Source organism: Rhinatrema bivittatum, chromosome 1 (assembly GCF_901001135.1).
Source record: "Rhinatrema bivittatum chromosome 1, aRhiBiv1.1, whole genome shotgun sequence".
In the NCBI taxonomy this organism is placed as follows: Eukaryota; Metazoa; Chordata; class Amphibia; order Gymnophiona; family Rhinatrematidae; genus Rhinatrema; species Rhinatrema bivittatum.
In genome coordinates, this window is record NC_042615.1 from 34132351 (window position 1) to 34149728 (window position 17378).

General features: G+C 46.1%; 1 protein-coding gene across 2 annotated transcripts; it reads right to left on the bottom strand.

The window, feature by feature from the left end:
• Window positions 1-4338: 4338 nt before the first annotated feature.
• On the bottom strand, window positions 4339-14575 carry PCDH18 (protocadherin 18). 2 transcript variants are annotated; one of them, XM_029593181.1, is made up of 4 exons: window positions 11794-14575; window positions 11114-11202; window positions 10826-10992; window positions 4339-5249 (listed from the first exon to the last, which is right to left on the bottom strand). In XM_029593181.1, exons 1-4 carry the CDS (start codon window positions 14251-14253, stop codon window positions 4582-4584), a joined length of 3384 nt encoding a protein of 1127 aa, XP_029449041.1. In that variant the 5' UTR covers window positions 14254-14575; the 3' UTR covers window positions 4339-4581. The 2 variants fall into 2 exon arrangements, with proteins under 2 accessions (XP_029449041.1, XP_029449115.1); XM_029593255.1 differs by having other exon boundaries at window positions 11114-11199; window positions 11794-14574.
• Window positions 14576-17378: the final 2803 nt, after the last annotated feature.

Here is a 17378-nt window from a genome sequence, read left to right on the forward strand (position 1 = left end):
ACATGTAAAATGTTTTTTTTTTGGGGGGGGGGTCAGTCGGGAGGGTGGGGGAAGCAAAGTACAGGTACATGTAAAATGTTTTTTTTGGGGGGGGGAAGCAAAGGGATTAGTTTTAAAGGGTCGGGGTGGGTTTTTTGTTTACCGGCTCGGGCGCAGCCGATAAACAAAACCGCAATTGGGCCAGATGAAAAAAAAACCACATGTGAATCGGAACCGGAATCCGAACAGATTCCGATTCACATCTCTAGAGATGTAAACAAGAGAAGGAATCTTGTACGAAGACCGCACAGTTTTCTTCACTGTTACAAAACAACCAAAAAACCAACTGGCGCTTGAGAGGGGGGAAACAGGAGAATGGGGGAAATTGTGAGGAAGTGTTAGAAAAGGGGCAGAGATTGGGAGTTAGAAACTAATACATAGGCGAGAGATGAAAATAGGGAGCTTGTGAAGACTGGGAAGGACAATGGGGTAAGAGATAGAGGAAAGGTGATGAGAAATGGCAGGGCGAGAGAGGTAAAGAGATGGATACAGGATGGTTTGAAGGGATGGTCTGAGAGTCAGCTCCGGGACCGTGGGAGGACGCAGAAAGCAGGCAGCAGTTGGGGGGGATAAAGACAACAGAGCCAGAGATCTGGCGATCAGTGAAGGGCACCTGCAGGGCTGAAAGAGGGGCTAGGAGAGTTAGGGAAGGTGAAAAGCTGTCAAACATTTATAGAAGAGGAAGTGAAACAGAACAGAGAAGAGAAGAAAAAACAGAAAGGAGATCCTAGCAAAAGAAAATGAAGAACAGGAAGGCAGTAAAAGCAGAAAAAAACGAGACCAGGACCGAACTAATTAGACAAAATTAAATGCCCAGACAAGAAAAGAAGAAAACATTTTAAGTTTAATGACTGGAACATGTTAGCTAGGGAAAATGTGCATGTCAGAATAGGAGGAAGGGTATTCTTGTTTCTCTTTCTCCGGAATTGCACTGCATATGGAGTCTGCTTCCTTGGCATTTCTATTTCTGTCTACATAATTTTATTTTGAATTTATGGTCCCATATTCTGTAGGAGGTGGGGAAGCCGTTATGTTCTGCATGTGACAGAAGTGAGCTATTTGACTAGTGCTAGTTTCTATGTAGGGATCTCTGGCAGTCTGACTTATTCTGTTTTATTAGCAGGAAGTGTATTTGGAGTGCTAGCGTGCAAAGTAATATTCGCAGTGCTGCCGCCTTTCATAGGTAGGAGTTTTGCTGTTTTGAGTCCTGAAAGTCAGTGCTGTTTTGGTATAGCAAGTTTGCTAAATAGGTTTGAAACTAATTAGAGAGATTATTGTCAAACCAATAACCTACATCATTAACCTATCACTTGAGCAAGGAATCTTCCCAGACAAACTCAAAAACGCCATCATCAAACCAATCATCAAAAAACCTCAACTCGACAAAACTGACCCAGCAAACTACAGACCAGTCTCCAACCTCCCATTCTTAGCAAAAATCATCGAAAAAACAGTCAACAACCAACTTACAGATCACCTTGACGCTCATAATGTTCTCCAGCCAACACAACATGGTTTCAGAAAATTCTTCAGCACCGAAACCCTTCTCCTCTCTCTCACCGATACCATCCTCAGAGGACGTGACAAAGGCCAATCTTTCCTCCTGATACTCCTTGATATATCAGCCGCCTTTGACACCATCAACCACAGAACCCTCCTCACCAGACTCAAAGAAATTGGTCTACGAGACATTACAATCAAATGGTTCAAGTCCTACCTCTCAAACAGATCTTACATCGTCAAGACAAACACATCAGAATCCACCCAAGTACCCCTCACACATGGTGTTCCTCAAGGATCTTCACTATCCTCAACCCTCTTCAACATTTACCTCCTCCCTCTCTGCAAATACCTCTCAGATGCAAACCTCACCTACTTCGTTTATGCAGACGACATACAAATATTACTCCCCATAAGCAAGTCCATTGAACACGCCATGAAAAGATGGAGCAAACTCAGCTTAAAATTATCCCACCTGCTATCTCAACTATCACTCTGCCTCAACCAAACCAAAACAGAAATCCTTCACATCCACTATGACCGTCCCACATCTCCCCTCAACATCACCCCCCCAAACTACTCAGGAAACTCAAACAACCCAGCGATCCCAAACATCCCAGGAAGCTCACTCACGCCAGCCACAAGAAACCTAGGCGTAACCATCGACAACCAACTTAACCTCAAACGCCACATCTCCAATACAATTAAGGATGGATTCTTCAAGCTTCAAACACTGAAAAAATTTAAACCCCTACTCCAAGCGCACGATTTCCGAACAGTCCTTCAATCAATTATTTTCTCAAAACTCGACTACTGCAACTCCCTCCTCCTTGGCCTCCCAGAAATCCACATCAAACCCCTCCAAGTTCTACAAAACGCTGCTGCCAGAATCATCACTAACAGCAGAAAATCCTCCCATATCACACCCACTCTCAAAGAACTCCACTGGCTCCCCATCACACAAAGAATCCAATATAAAACCCTCACCCTCATACACAAAAAAATAAACAACAACGAAATGAACTGGCTAAACACCGCAATTCACCCATACCCCACACAAAGAAATCTCAGGTCCTCCAACACTGGCCTTCTCTCTGTCCCCAATTGCAAAACTGCACACCTCAACGCAAACCGCAAACGAGCCATATCGATAGCGGGCCCCACCCTGTGGAATTCCCTCCCCCCCCCAACTCAGAAATGAACCCTCATCGCAAGTCTTTAAAAAACATCTCAAAACATGGCTGTTTATAAAAGCCTTCCCACCAGACTCTTAACCTGCCCGAACACACCTCACCCTTCCTGACTGCATCCCACCTCCCCCATCAGACCCACCCGCACACCCCCCTCCCCCCCTGACCCTACTCCCATCTCCCCCCGTCCCTACTCCCCTACACCCCTGACCCTACTCCCCCCCAACTCCCACCCTTCCCATTGCCCACCTTCTAGCATTCCTGAAACCTGTATATATATACTATTTATGTTAAACTATTTATACCGCCTTCTTCTCTTCAAATGTTTAATCACTCTTGCTACTTAAGACATAACAGAATGTTTACCATGTTATTGTGTATATTTTTACCATGTTATAATGTAAAATAGTTATAATATACCATGTTATAATGTAAAATAGGGCGGACCTCCCCCCTATTTCTCAGTTTCCTGTAAACCGATGTGATATTTCGATCGAATGTCGGTATATAAAAGAAAATAAATAAATAAATAAATGTATTACCGGTCTATTGGGTTTGGACGCCTAGTAGCAGAGAATTTGTGTTGCTTTTGCTGAGGTAACTCAAAAAGTACCTTAAGAGAGTGCCTAGATGGTTGGGAGAATATCTGGAGGCAGGGGAAAGGTGGAGGAGGCGGAGGAAAAAATGGAGAAGAGAATGGATATAGGAAGAAGGGGGGACAATGCCTGAAGGGAAGGGAAAGAACAGGGAGAGAATACCTGAGGAAGAATGTAAGGAGGAGAAAGGGGTCACCATTGACAATTTTCACCCAGGGCACCATTTGCCCTAAAACCAGGCCTGCCTGCCAGTACCCCTGCGCTGCCATTGAACTGGCACCAAACAGAAGTGAAATGCAATAATGTTAATATAACCTTATCAACAAGCAGACAGGGTTCATTCATCAAAATGTGTTATGGCGTTAACGCCCGCAATAACGCCATAATGCACACGATAGGTTATCGCAGCGCGAATGTAAATTTGGCATATGTATTCAAAAGGGGCGAGATTGATGAAAATGAGGGGCGTTATCGCACACATTTAACACTGGAAATAACTACACCTTTTTTTCCTAGCGTCAAGCTGTGCGATATGCCCAAAACGCAATTTGCAAAAAAAATTGCATTCGGGCATTTTTGGGGAGAGGGACAGCACGCCTCTGGGGTGGCATACACAGTAGTCAACTCTTTGCACCACTATAGGAGGGCCAGCTAGTAACTTCAGGTGAGGTTTTTGGTGGTGGTCCAGAGACGTACAAACAACACAGCAGACCTTGGTGAAGATTTGATGTGATTTGGAGTGAGGAAAGTCAAACTAAGATAAGATTTCTACAATGTTCTCTCTCGCCCGAGCTTGATGGAGTCTCTACCAGGGCACGATCAAGCTCGGGCGAGAGAATTGTGCAAACTCGGGAATGCAACATTGAAACAAGATGCCTTGGACGCTTCTAAAAGCACAAGTGAGGAACATTTGTCAAGGATCTTAATCTCATTTTCTACGTAGTGCTTGAAGGGAAAGGGAAAAGCCATGTCTTTTGCTTTGTCTATACACTTAATAAAACATTCATGCCAGATGGAGTACAAAAATAAAATGTATTTATTTTGTTTTAAATTACACATAAATATAAGGTACAAATGTATTTTTAAAATACAGATAAAAATAATCACACTTGCATTGTGTACATATGAAAATACAGTATTTTAATATTCAACATACACAGACACATTTATGATAAATGCAACTCATTGGCAGTACCAGTTCCTTCTCTTTATTCCAGTCTTCCATAAATATGGAAAACAACGAGCTTGTAGGATCTCTAGCTCTGCCTTACATCTTGCAGCAGCTTGTTGATTTCTGCTACCAGCTCACTAGCATCCATGAGTTCATGTTTACTGTCACTGAGGTGGCTAAGCACGTTGTCAAAATCGTCCTCCTCATAATTCTCAGGTATCTCCTCCATGGCCGGCAGCCATTTTGAAGACGGCTGGGCGCTCGAGTGAGCCCCCAGGGGCGGCGCGACGCCGTTCGCGGGATTCTGGAAGTGAGGGCTGGCTGCCCACGCCGTCACCCCTTGTGGGTAGCTCACAGTCTTGGCAGACGAGGACCCCTTCCTGCGTTCCAAGGAGTTTGAACGCTCCATTTCGCAGCACTCCGTGTAGGCCTCCAGCGGCAGAGGCAGGAGGCGCTGGAAGACGCTGCTCATTTCCGACAGAAGAGATGAATTGCAGATGTCGGCCGCCTCTTCGTCCGGCGAGTCTTTACCGAATGTTCTGAAGCTCTTCTTACTTTCGCTGGCGTCCAGGGGCTGCGACTCGTCTTCCAGTGGCGGCTGCTGCTGTGGCGGCGGCTGCTGCTCTGCGTGAAGATCTTCCCCAGGAATGAACATGTTACTTCTATAATCGGAGGACGGAGAAGGCAGAGGTGGCATCCAGCACTGATCAGAGTGCCCAAGAACCCTACATTCCTCTGTGCAGAGCCTCATTGCTGAAAGAAAATTAAAAAAAAAAAAAAATCTGTTTAGTCCGAAAAATAAGTATTTGCTTGAGAGATCAGCATAAATTACATTTTTTCATGTGGATTATACAAAATATCCAAAGTTCTTCATAAGGTTACAATTAGGGGTAAGAGGTTAAATCAGTCCCGCTTTTACCCCAATGCATTCAAGGAGATGTAGTTTTGTTTTTGTTAACTCACACAAGTACAGTGTAAAACACTATAAGAGAGGGAAATAGTATCGTAACTATTCACTCAAACGTTATATTTAAACTTAGACTGGAGACAATATCATAGGCAAAGTGCTCACACTTTTGTTTTTGTTACCATTATCAGCAGGACAAGATTAATGCCAATACTCCTCGAGCACTGATTGAGGGCCCCTGACTGAAAGGGGGTCTGCCACCAAGAAAAGAAGGGACAGCAGATATCACACACAGACCAGAAGCCTCCCTCAGATGGGATTCAATACTGGGCTGTCAATCCTCCCCTCCCACCTTTGCTGGGTCTCCTGGCTTCCAAAACATAAGGGAGACCCATAGCAGGCTCATTCTGGGGGTAGAAATATGGCATCTTAGTGCAGCACAGAAACAATAAGAAGGGCTGGTTGTGTTGTCCCCACATCAGATGTGCCTTGCTGGGTCAGAATAAAAGGTCCAACATCAAGCCCAGCATTCTGTCTCAGACAATGGCCAATCCGGGTTATTGGGAAGTACCCAGCAGATTCCTTGTGGCTCATGTCCAAAGATAAGCAGTGGCTTTCCCTGGGTCCAGCTGACTAATAAATTTTGGACAAAGAGGAGGAAGAGTTGTGGACCGATCTCCTGTATCCCCAAGCTAATAAGAACATAATAAGTTGCCATACTGAGTCAGACCAAAGGTCTATCGAGCCCAGCATCCTGCTTCCACAGTGGCCAATCCAGGTTACAAGTACCTGGCAAGTATCCAAATATTAAATAGATCCCATGCTACTAATAAGCAGTGGCTATTCCCTAATTCAACCTAATTAATAGTATTTTTTGGACTTCTCCAGGAACTTGTCCAAACCTTTTTTAAACCCAGCTATACTAACTGCCTTAACCACATCCTCTGGAAATGAATTCCAGAGCCTAATTGTGCACTGACTGAAAAATAATTTTCTCCAATTTGTTTTAAATGTGCTACTTGATAAATTCATAGAGGGCCCCCCTACTCTTTGTATTATCTGAAAGAGTAAATAACCAAATCACATCTACCCGTTCAAGTCTTTTCATGATTTTATAGCCTTTCATAACCTCCCTTAGCCATCTTTTCTCCAAGCTGAACAGCTCTAACCTCTAATTTTTTCTCATAGGGAAAAAATCATTTTGGTCACCCTTCTCTGTATCATGAGTGGCCAAGTTTGGAGGATAGAGGGATATGGGAGGGATTAGTGAAAATGGAGAACAAGGCAGGGGGGACGGGGGAGACAAGAGGAAATTAGATGACTGGTGGTGTGGAGAGCCTGATATAAATGGAGGCAAGGAAAAGAGGGAAGCAACAGAGAGAGGAGGAGATCTAAAAGGGGAAGGAAACCTGGAAAGAGGATGCAAGAGAAAGATGGGGACTGGAAGAAAGGGAAGGAGAGTAGAGAAGGAAGGACTGGGATTGCTGCTAACAAGAGAGGACTTGACTGTGCACCAATTTCTGAAAACACAAGTGAAGTTGCCGAGGACTTGAATGAGTAAATTTGAAACGGTTAATTACTCTTTTGGATAATATAAGAACTAGGGGGCACTCCATGAGGTCAGCAAGTAGCAAATTTAAAACTAATGGGAGAAAATTATTTTTCACACCACAGATTTAAGCTCTGTAATTCATTGCCAGAGGATGTGGTTAAGGCAGTTAGTGTATCTGGGTTTACAAAAGCTTGGGATAAGTTCCTGGAGAAGTCCATAAACTACTATTAATCAATAGGGAATAGCCGCTGCTTGTTGCCGTAGCATGGGATCTATTTAATGTTTGGATACTTGCCAGGTAATTGTGTCCTGGATTGGCCACGGTTGGAGACAGGATGCTGGGCTCGATGGACCCTCGGTCTGACCCAGCATAGCGTGTCTTATGTTCTTAGAGAAACGGGCAAGCCACAGAAAGAAGCAGAGAATAAGTCCACACTCAATCGTTCATCAAATGAAATAGTAGAGAGTGTATAGAAACTGAGTAGTCCTTACAGCTTTATAGTAATTTATCTTTATCATTCCACAGAAACTCCAGTCTTAGATAAAATAAATCAGTGTAGTACAGGTTGCTGTCCCCTGACATGGTTGACATGTTTCGCCCCCACAGGCTGCATGAGGGGGGGGGGGGGGGGACGACACGGGACAGAAGACCACGGTTTAGCATGCTTTACAAACAGTTCATACTGTCATTTCTCTACACTCTGCCATTTCACTTAAGAGAAATGGGCATAGGTGAATTTGTAAAGAGGGCGAGGAAAGCAACAAATGCAAAAAACTCATGAGCTGCCATGTGCTGCTTGTCTCTCACTTGCTCATCGCTCTGTCTTTCACGGCATTTTTCGATCTGGTCTCTTGCTTATTCAGTCCATTCTCTTCATTGTGTTTCCTTGGTTCTCACCGAGTGGACTATTTACTAAAAAGTGTGTTAATGCAGGGTTTTCTGAAGGCCATGAAGCCCTTAAGGAATCCTGCGTTTGCAGTAATATGAGAGTTGGCAGGCACCTGACTGCAATGGAGAAAAATGTAAAAAAAAAAAAAAAAAAAAAAAAAGAGTCTCAGGTAAGCCAGCACTGTTTTGGATTTCAGTGTCAGAGGTTCAGGAACTACGGGGCATCAGTCCTTCCTGTGGCAGGGACCTAAGGGGATTCAAGGTGCGAGTCTGGGGGAAGAGAACTCTTTTTTTTTTTTTTTGTTGAAAGTCAGATAGTGAGGTGGGGTTTGATAACAGGGAGCAGGGAGAGGGGATCTCTTGGGGGGAAAAATGCATGCCAGGGAGAGTTAACTCTGCAGAGGGGGTTATCCTGGAGCTAGATACCCCATGGCTGATACTGGTCCAGGTTGGTGGTCCGAGAGCATTAGTGAGATCAGCCAGCCAATGCCTTCTTGACGTGTAGTAAACTTGTGGAGCCAACACAGATCTAACACATTCCACATTAATGTTAATGAACTGCTCTACATGCATTTCCTCATTCATATTTTCAGCACACTGCCCTGAATATTTCCACATCATCAATAACCTGCGTTAGCTTGTTATTAACACAGGTTTGCAGATTTAGGGTTCAACGCCTGCTAATGAACACCATGGTAACCAGGCCTCTCAGTCTCTTAGCGTGGGATTCGGCTCCACAGCCAGTCAGATTTTTCAGGATAACTACAATGAATATGTACAAGATAAATTGGCATAAAAGAGCTAGAATGTGTCGATTTATCCTTGTGGTTGCCCTGAAATCCAACTGGCTGTAGGGCGAGTATGGGAAGCAGGTTTGGAAGAGAAATCCATAACCCCTCCCTCTCGGCCTCCTCTTGCAAACTATTTTTAAAAAGGGAAATCGGTGGCTTGCAAACCCATTCCCTGAAGATGGGGGGGTCCTGGATGTTTCTGTGCCAAGGACCCAAAAATCCCTAACAACCTGTCCCAGTTTCTAAAAGAAATCAGAACATCATCTGCAGGGCAGTGAAAAGCATGGAGTGGCTAAAGTTTGGACACGGAGCTATCTGGTCAGCAAAAGTATTAAAGAAACGTGATCTGGGGGGACTCCACCGAGCAGCACGTTCTACATCTGTGACATGCTTTCCTGGCTGCTTTGATTGTATTTTTTTTTTTTGTGTGTGTATCAATCATAAATTAGAGCAGAAACATTTACTTTGGATGGCAAAACCGCTTACACCGTCAGTCTGAAGTGGTTCAAAAGAGAACTACAAAAGGGAGCTTGAAAGAGAGCGAGCCAGCATGAAAAGAAGTTTGTGCGGGGCGATCTTTTCACTCTGTTCTCCATCCCTCTTTTCATGCCTGCAAAATTGTGCTTGCAAACCTCCTCCTGCCACAGAACAATTTCACTTCTCCGGTTCATTGTCGCCACGCTCCTCCTGCTTCCCCTACCCCAAGAGCATAAATCTTGAGGCCTTTCTTTGGCTCTGCTCCCCCTGCTAAGGGTGGCAGCGGCCTCGCTAATGTGGCTCGGCTGGGGCCCCCCCCCCTCGTGCGCCCTTGTCATGCAGTGGGAGAGAATGCCCGCTGGCTTAATGAGGTTAAACCACCTGCAAACAATCATTAGTGCGTGGGGGGAGGAGATGGAAGGGAGGAAAACGACAGAGAAAGAAACAGAAACAAAGGGAAGGAAAGAGAAAGAAACAGAAAAATACCAGTGGCTTAACAGAAGGCGCCTTTTACTGACTTAAGTGCCCAACATCTGCACTGCAGACTTGGACTCTACTGGCAACAGCAGAGACGCTGGGAGGTGTTGCTCTAAATTTACCCTGCTCAGAACAGGGCACAGAGGCTAAGCTAACGCCGGAGTGGAGAAGGATTCAAAAATACAAGGAGACATCAAATGACAGTGGAAAGTGCAAATGTAGTTTGGAGAACTGTTGTTCAGCTTTTGCTATATGTGCATTCACAAAGGAGGTGGGGGGTGGGAAGAAGTGAGAGCAGGGGAGGTTCCCTGAGGAATTTTCAAGCAGTCACTGTGACCACTTTTCTTTACTTTCTCTCATATCTTATAGAGGTACCACATAAGATACGAAAGGAAAGGATCCCTACCTAACAGCATGGGCAAGAAGAAAAGCTAAGAGCCACAAGGTCCTTTTCACTCTGGTAACAGTTAAGGCCACCTATGGTCCAGGAAATGCGAAGCCAACAAAAGGAGCATTACATAATTTTACCAGCATCTTCCATACTGTGCCCAGGGCAGATGTGCAAGCCACTGTACATCACGGTGAAAGTCCTACCCTGGTATTAAACAGGACTTTCACTGACACAAGTGTCCTATAGCAGACCAGTGGTCAGGACAGAGTCCTGCACTCAGAATTGATCTGCCTATTTTAGACCCTACAAAGATAGCTCCCCACAAAAAAAAAAAAAAAATTCAGTTTCTGAATCCCACTTACATTTTTTTTTTTTTTAGATTTATATTCCATTTTTTGCACTTTTTCAGTCAAGGTCACAAGGAGCGACAGCAGAACTCAAACCCGGGTCTCCTGGTTCATAGTCCACTGCTTTAACCACTAGGCTAGGCTAATCCTCCACTCCCAACATAAATGTTAAGTCACTTCCACCATTCTACTTTTAGCAACAAGGAAACAATCTCCTTATCAGCCAAGTATAAACACCTGGACTGCCAGCTTTCAGAGACAGCTGCTGCAAGTACAAACAGTAAGTGCTGAAGAATAGCTTTTAGCCAGATGTTGACCATTATACTCTGACTGTTCCAGCTGTGCATTTGTTGCAGCACACAGAACAAGAGAGAGAGTGACAAGTACAGCCAGAGACAAAGAGGAGGAGAGAAATGTCCTTCTGCCTTCCCTTTACCAGATCACCTGGCAGTCAGTGCACAGCTGGTAAACCCTGCTACAAAGTGCCGGTGTCCTTACCTGCTGGAATCCTGTGCCCATCTGGGACAAAAAGGTCACCAAATCCTTCCCCAAGAAGTCTGTCGATTGGAGAATCTCTCCCCATGTCATAATCACTGTCTCCTGCCTCGCTGTCGCCACGCCCACTGTCTTTCAAACTAAATTTGTCCATGTCTTGAAGGGCATATCTGTAAAGCAGATAGAAAGGCCAGAGATGTTGGTCATGGCAGGATTATCTTAAATGCAGCAGCAGCATCAGAAATTGTCAAAGGTTTACAAGAAGCTGACAAGATATCCTGTGGCTCTCACCTGTAGCTCCTGGAATACTTGTTTCCGCGGAAGCTGGGTCTCGGCTGATACTGGCCCTGATGAAGCATAGAAAGAAGCTGGGAGACCTGCTAGAGAAAAGGGGAAATCATGAAATCCCAGCCTAGAGGTACAGAATTCGGCTCAGAAAAAATGATTTGCATAGTTGAGACTTCTCCTAGTACACAGACCTTTTCCCATGAGCATATATTAAAAACAAATAGAACTAAGCATAATGCACGCCACAAAGCACTTCACGGATTTGGGAACAAAGTATTGTTCATATGCTAAGTAGGTATAATATTAATAAGATAAATTAATTTTAAAAGATGTGAACAAACTAAAGCCTTTGAAACCTAGGAAGAGGATCTTTCTTTTACATGGAAGTTCTCTTTTGCCACACGTATAACATATTTCACAGGGTTACATAACCTGTACAATATACTAAGAGCAAATTCACATTGCATGTTTATCAGGGACAGTTAGTACCAGTACTTATAATATACAAAACTCTTCCCTAATAGTTAATATCCTTACTATTCTTTTTCATTTAAGTTACTGTTCAGTTAATAGTGCACGAGAAAAAAAAATAATATTCCAATAAACATCAATTTCTCAGACCCGGTTCCTGTGTACTGATATACACAGGAGTGCATGCATGAATTAAAATCAGATGTTCTTACCTCAACAGCAGGCGTAGCATGGGTGAGTTCCAGCGCAAAATTCTCTGGCACATGATTTGATGAGATTGTTACCAGGCTATTGAGGGACTGACGGCTGTGATGACTCTGCCTGCTGCTCATCTGTCCTCTCTCTAAAGTTGGCGACGAAGGGGGAGAAGACCTGTGATGAGGTCTAATGGGCAAAGTACCATTAACTGTGGGCACCAGGGTAATGTCCCCTTTGTGAATTTGCCTGGATGGTCTTTTAGGGTGGTGCTGGTAGGTCGATTCTGCCACCCGACAGTTATAAGATCTGGTGTCCTTTTTCTCTCGGTTGCATCTGGTAGCAAAGATGACCATAATGACTACCAAAACAGTACAAATGGCTCCAAGGGATATAATTATGATCATGGAAAGATCTAGGGAGGTTGGGCTTGCAAAGGTAGCTTCTGTGCTTAATACCGATGGAAAAGAATCCAAAACAACATATTTGAGAACTGCTTTGGTACTAAGTTGGGGGGTTCCTTTGTCCTGGACCATCACAACAATCTCCCACTCTGTGTAAGGGAATGTTTCCATGCTAACATTGATGTAAAGGTTACATGACCTTGGGTCCATTATAAAGATACTAGCTTCATTGCCACTTGTAATGGAACAGCTCAGCTCAGAGTTCATGCTCGAGTCCCTGTCAGTGGCCCGTATCTTTGTGACGAGGAGACCACTGACGGCATCTTTAGGAATCGAGATTTCTGCGGTGTTGTTGCGCAGCACTGGGTCCACTATTACCGGGGCATTGTCATTTTCATCAATGATGGTTAGCACGACGGTGGCATTACTGGCCAGCTGCTGGGTACCTCCATCCCTAGCCTGCACCACAAAGGCTATTTGGCTCACTTCTTCGTGATCAAAGCTTCGAAGGGCGTAAATTGCACCATTGGACGGGTCAATGGTCACGTAGGTGGTGATGGAACTTCCTTGCACAGAGCTTTCCAAAATTGTGTAGGTCACTTGCCCATTTTCTCCGAGATCTGGGTCAGCGGCCATTATGGATGTGATGTAGGCTCCCGGAAAGTTGTTCTCTATAGCAACAATTTCGTACCTGTTGGTCTGGAAGCGAGGCGCATTGTCATTTTCATCATTGATTTGGACAGTAAAGTGCTTCACCGTGGAGAGGCTTGGTGTCCCCTTGTCCTCTGCTATGACAGTCAAACTGTACTCGGACCTCTTTTCCCTATCCAAGGTAGCGTTGGTCAGGATGAGGTAGTTGTTCTCGTAGGTCTTCTGAAGCTTGAAGTGCCCGTGGCCGTGCAGCTTGCAGACTATCTCCCCGTTGAGCCCCGAGTCCTTGTCCTGCACCCGCACCAGCGCCACGAAGGTGTCCAGGGGCACCCCTTCCGAGATGTAGGCCACTTCCTTGCCGATCGACATCAGGTTGATGTTAATCTCGGGCTTGTTGTCGTTCACGTCCACCACCTTGATGATGATCTTGCAGTGCGCCGGGATGGAGTTGGGCCCCAGGTCCTGCGCCTGCACGTCCAGCTCGTAGGACTTGGTGGTCTCGTAGTCCACCGGCCGCAGCAGGGTGAGGTGGCCCCTCTCCGGGTCCACCCGGAAGGTCTCCAGGATCCGGGGCGCCAGGTGGCTGCTGAAGGCGTACACCACCCTGCCGTTGGCGCCCTCGTCCGGGTCGGTGGCGTTCAGGTCGACGAGCAGGGCGCCGGCGGGCGCGTCCTCGGGCAGCTGCAGCAGGTGCGAGGCCTTGCCGAAGGCGGGGCTGTTGTCGTTGGAGTCCGCCACGCCGACGCGCAGCAGGGCCGAGCCGGAGCGCGGCGGCGAGCCGCCGTCCCAGGCGGTGAGGCGCAGCTCGTAGGCGGCGCGGCGCTCGCGGTCCAGCTCGCGCGCCACCACCAGCTCGGCGTAGCGGGTGCCGTCGGTGCGCGCGCGCACCTCCAGGGCGAAGCAGTCGCTGGCCGAGAGCTCGTAGGTGCGCAGGGCGTTGGCGCCCGCGTCCGGGTCGAAGGCGGCGTCCAGCGGCAGGCGCGTGCCCACGGCGGCGCTCTCCGAGATGTCGAGGGCGATGAGGGGGCGGGGGAACTGCGGCGCGTGGTCGTTGATGTCCAGCACCTCCACCTCCACGTGGAAGAGCTGCAGCTGCTCGGTGGGCAGCGTGATCACGTCGAACTCCAGCGTGCAGTTGGGGTTGCGCGGGCAGAGCTGCTCGCGGTCGATGCACGCCGCCACGCTCACCTCGCCGTCCTCCTCGCGCACCACCAGCAGGGGGGGCGCGCCGCCCCGCTGCATGGCCCGGAAGCGGGCGCCGGGCGGCAGCGGCGCCCCGGCGTCCTCCGAGAGGCGGCCCACCACCGAGCCCACGCGCTGCTCCTCGTGCACGCGGTAGCGCAGGCTGCGGCTGCCCAGCGCCTGCCGGCCGCGGTGCAGCAGGAGGCTGAGCGCCAGGGGGAGGAGGGCGAGCAGGCGCATCCCGCCAGCAAGTCCGTCTCGGATGCAAAAGTTAGAGGAGGTGGAGGGCTCGTCCCGCTGCCTTTGGTAACTTCTTCAGCCCGGCACGCATTTGGTCCTCGGAAACTTGTAAAGCGCCTTGATCGCACAGCAGATCCTCCCGGGAAAAGTTTTTTGGGTTTCTTTTTGGTTTCTTCTTTTTAGCTCTGGAAGGAACCGGGGGCGCTCCGGACTCGTACGCTGCACTCCCACCTCTGGCAGTACTGGGAGGCTACGCTCCGTTCCGGTCCTCTCCTGGAGCTGCTCAGTTGCAGACTAAACAGCCCCGATCGCTGACTGCAGCCTAAAAAAAAAAAAAAATAATAAAAAAAAAAACTCCGTACAGCCAACTTCACTTTAGCTTGGACAAAGATTTTGCCCGGCATGTGTTGAACTCCTTCCAACCAATCAACTGCTTCTCAAATCTGAGGCGGGTGAGGTCACAACCCAGCTCCTCCCACTTTCTCCGGGACCGGCTGGCCACAAAGAAGAGACAAATTGCTAGAGAAAGAGAAAACTTAAAAAAAAAAAAAAAACCCCAAAAAAAAAGTTTAGATCGGCTTCACGCCCTCTTTATTTCCCATTGTTTTGGTCATTTTCATGAACCTTGCTTCTACGGCGTACAATCAACTCTTAGCAGTGTACCGGTTCCCTTTATGCTGATGCTAAAACTTTTTTTGTTTTTCCGCAGAGTGCGCTTAGGCTAGCCGGATTTGCTCTTGTCTCCTACTCTGGTGCTCCTGATCTCAACTTTGCTTCATGCACAGTAAAGGGAGATGATCCTCTTCCCTCTCTGGTGAGCTGCTCTGCCCGGGCTCCAAATGGGAGTCGTAGACTTCCCCGCCCTCCCATCCTTGACTTTTCTCATTCAGCTTTTGGGTTTTCCCATCCTTTCGTAACCATCTGAGCTGAATCAGCGCAGACTGGGGGACTTTTTAAAAAATGAATACTGAATTTTTTTTTTTTTAAGTCTGTTATTCAGTTTTGTATGTTCTTTGCAAAGTTGAGACAAGCCTAAGGGTTAAAAACAGTTAAAAAAAAAAAAAAAGGCGGAGAGACATTGCAAAGGAGGCGATTCACAAGCAATACTTTTTTTTTTATTTTTTCTTTTACTGTGTCAAGTCAGCTTGTGGAAACTATGTTTTATTACTGGGTTTGTTTTACTTCCTACTGGCAAATTTACCGTGACAATCTGATGCTTAGGTTGTCAATTTGTATACATCAAAACCTCCTGCTGTGGGATATAGGATGAGCTCCCATTGCCACAACGAACTGTGGAACGTGAAAACTTATTTCTGCCGAGTTTTTTTTCTTCCAAGCCTTCTCCAGTTTATCTTTTGGCTACTTTATTTTTACTTTTTTTTTTTTTGTGTATGGACTACTGATTTTTTTCTGCTTACTGGCTATGTTAAATCGTCCTGCCGGTTCACATTTCTTCTTCTGTTTTTCCAATCACCCCACCCATGTAAAACGAAATCGCTGATTTCTCCATTTTTTTTTTTTTTGCGCAAAGCTGAGTCTTAGGTGGAGGACAGATTCTCCCTCTCTCTCTCTCTCTCGTTTTTTTTTTTTTTTTGCTTCCAAATCAGAGCAAGATCTCAGCAGGAATCCTTCTTTTTAAACATTCAAAAGCATTTTATAAGCCATTGTCTCGCCCTCTTTTTTTCCTCTAAAACCAGCACCGTGTGGCAAATTGTGAAGAATAGAAATGCCCATAATGAATGTATTTAGCGCTGGGTCACGCCGCTGAACATTCTGCCCCCATGAATAACACAGTTTTACAAGTTTGCAGCCCCTTTTCAGATCTCTCCCCGCCCCCCCTCACCCCAACCCCTATAGGCAAAGTAGAAAAGCTAACACAAGCAACTGGGGACTTCAGAAACCTATAGCCATCTGGCCTAAATCTCCCAACAATCCGAGCCAATAATGATATCAGTTCAGGCTTTAGTGAACCTTCTTTTGCAAACACCAAAAGAGCAAAAAAAAAGGGGGGGTGGGATTCAAAGATTAATTCCATTAGATCACGGACAGCTTTTCTGGCAGCTTTTTATAAATCTTCCTAAAACCGCCCCCACCAAAAAAAAGAAAAAAAAACCCCACCAATCACAGTTTCTTTTTATCCATAATTGGAAAAATGAGTTCATTTAAATGCTGTCCTTAATGTCAGGGTGTTTTGTTGTTTAAGGGCCGGTTGTTGCTTCTTCAGCAGAGTGTGGGAGATGAATTATTCATGGTAAGAAATAGTTTCAGTGTTATATGCTGAAATATTTAAAACGATTTGCAAATTAATACATCCCCCTTCGGAATGGGTTCTTAGGAGTAGGTCTGAAGACTTTAGAAAACACTTTTATTTGTGTGTGTGAAGTTTGCTGTGCCTTTTCTGTGCCCTGCAATAAAGTGCAATTTTGTGTTCAGAGACTCAACTTCTTTTTTTTGTTGCTGTTCCAGAGAAGTTGCATTATCTGTACCTCCTGAGAGCCAAAGATAGCTCCCTGACTGTTGTAACTGAACCATTTTGGAGAACATGTAATTGGTGCATTAAAGAAATTAGTATTACAAAAGCACCACAAAAGTGCACAAAATGCTGATGGTTAATTACAATCCATCACAGCAAAACACTGCAGTTAATTTCTAAAGTGCTGGGGGAAATTGTGAACAAGAGAACCTAAGGGGGCTCCCCTTTGTGTCAAAAGGAAACTACTGCTATTAGAACAGTTTGATGCATGGGGAGAATAATACTTTGTGTGTGTGTATCTAATAGCTTTGCGGCAGCTAACCATTCTGCAGAAGAAAACTTTCTGTGGCAATTCCATAGACTTGAGGCTTAGGTGAAAACACAAAGGTCTGTCTGAGAGGGAACTGCTCTGTCTTGCTGCCCTTTCTCCTGGCTTTAGTGAACGCTGGTTGTCCTGAATGTCCCTTGATGTGCCAGGTCCACCTTTGACATGGCAGACTTTACTGACAAAAGGAAGGAGAGAGTTCCGCGTGCGGCAGGCAGGCACTTCTGGAGCATCTTAATTGTGAAGGCGGCTGGGCACGTGAGCAGAGTGTTGCTCCCCTCCTGGAGTCTAATCTCAGTTACTTCTACCCTAATACACATGGACTCC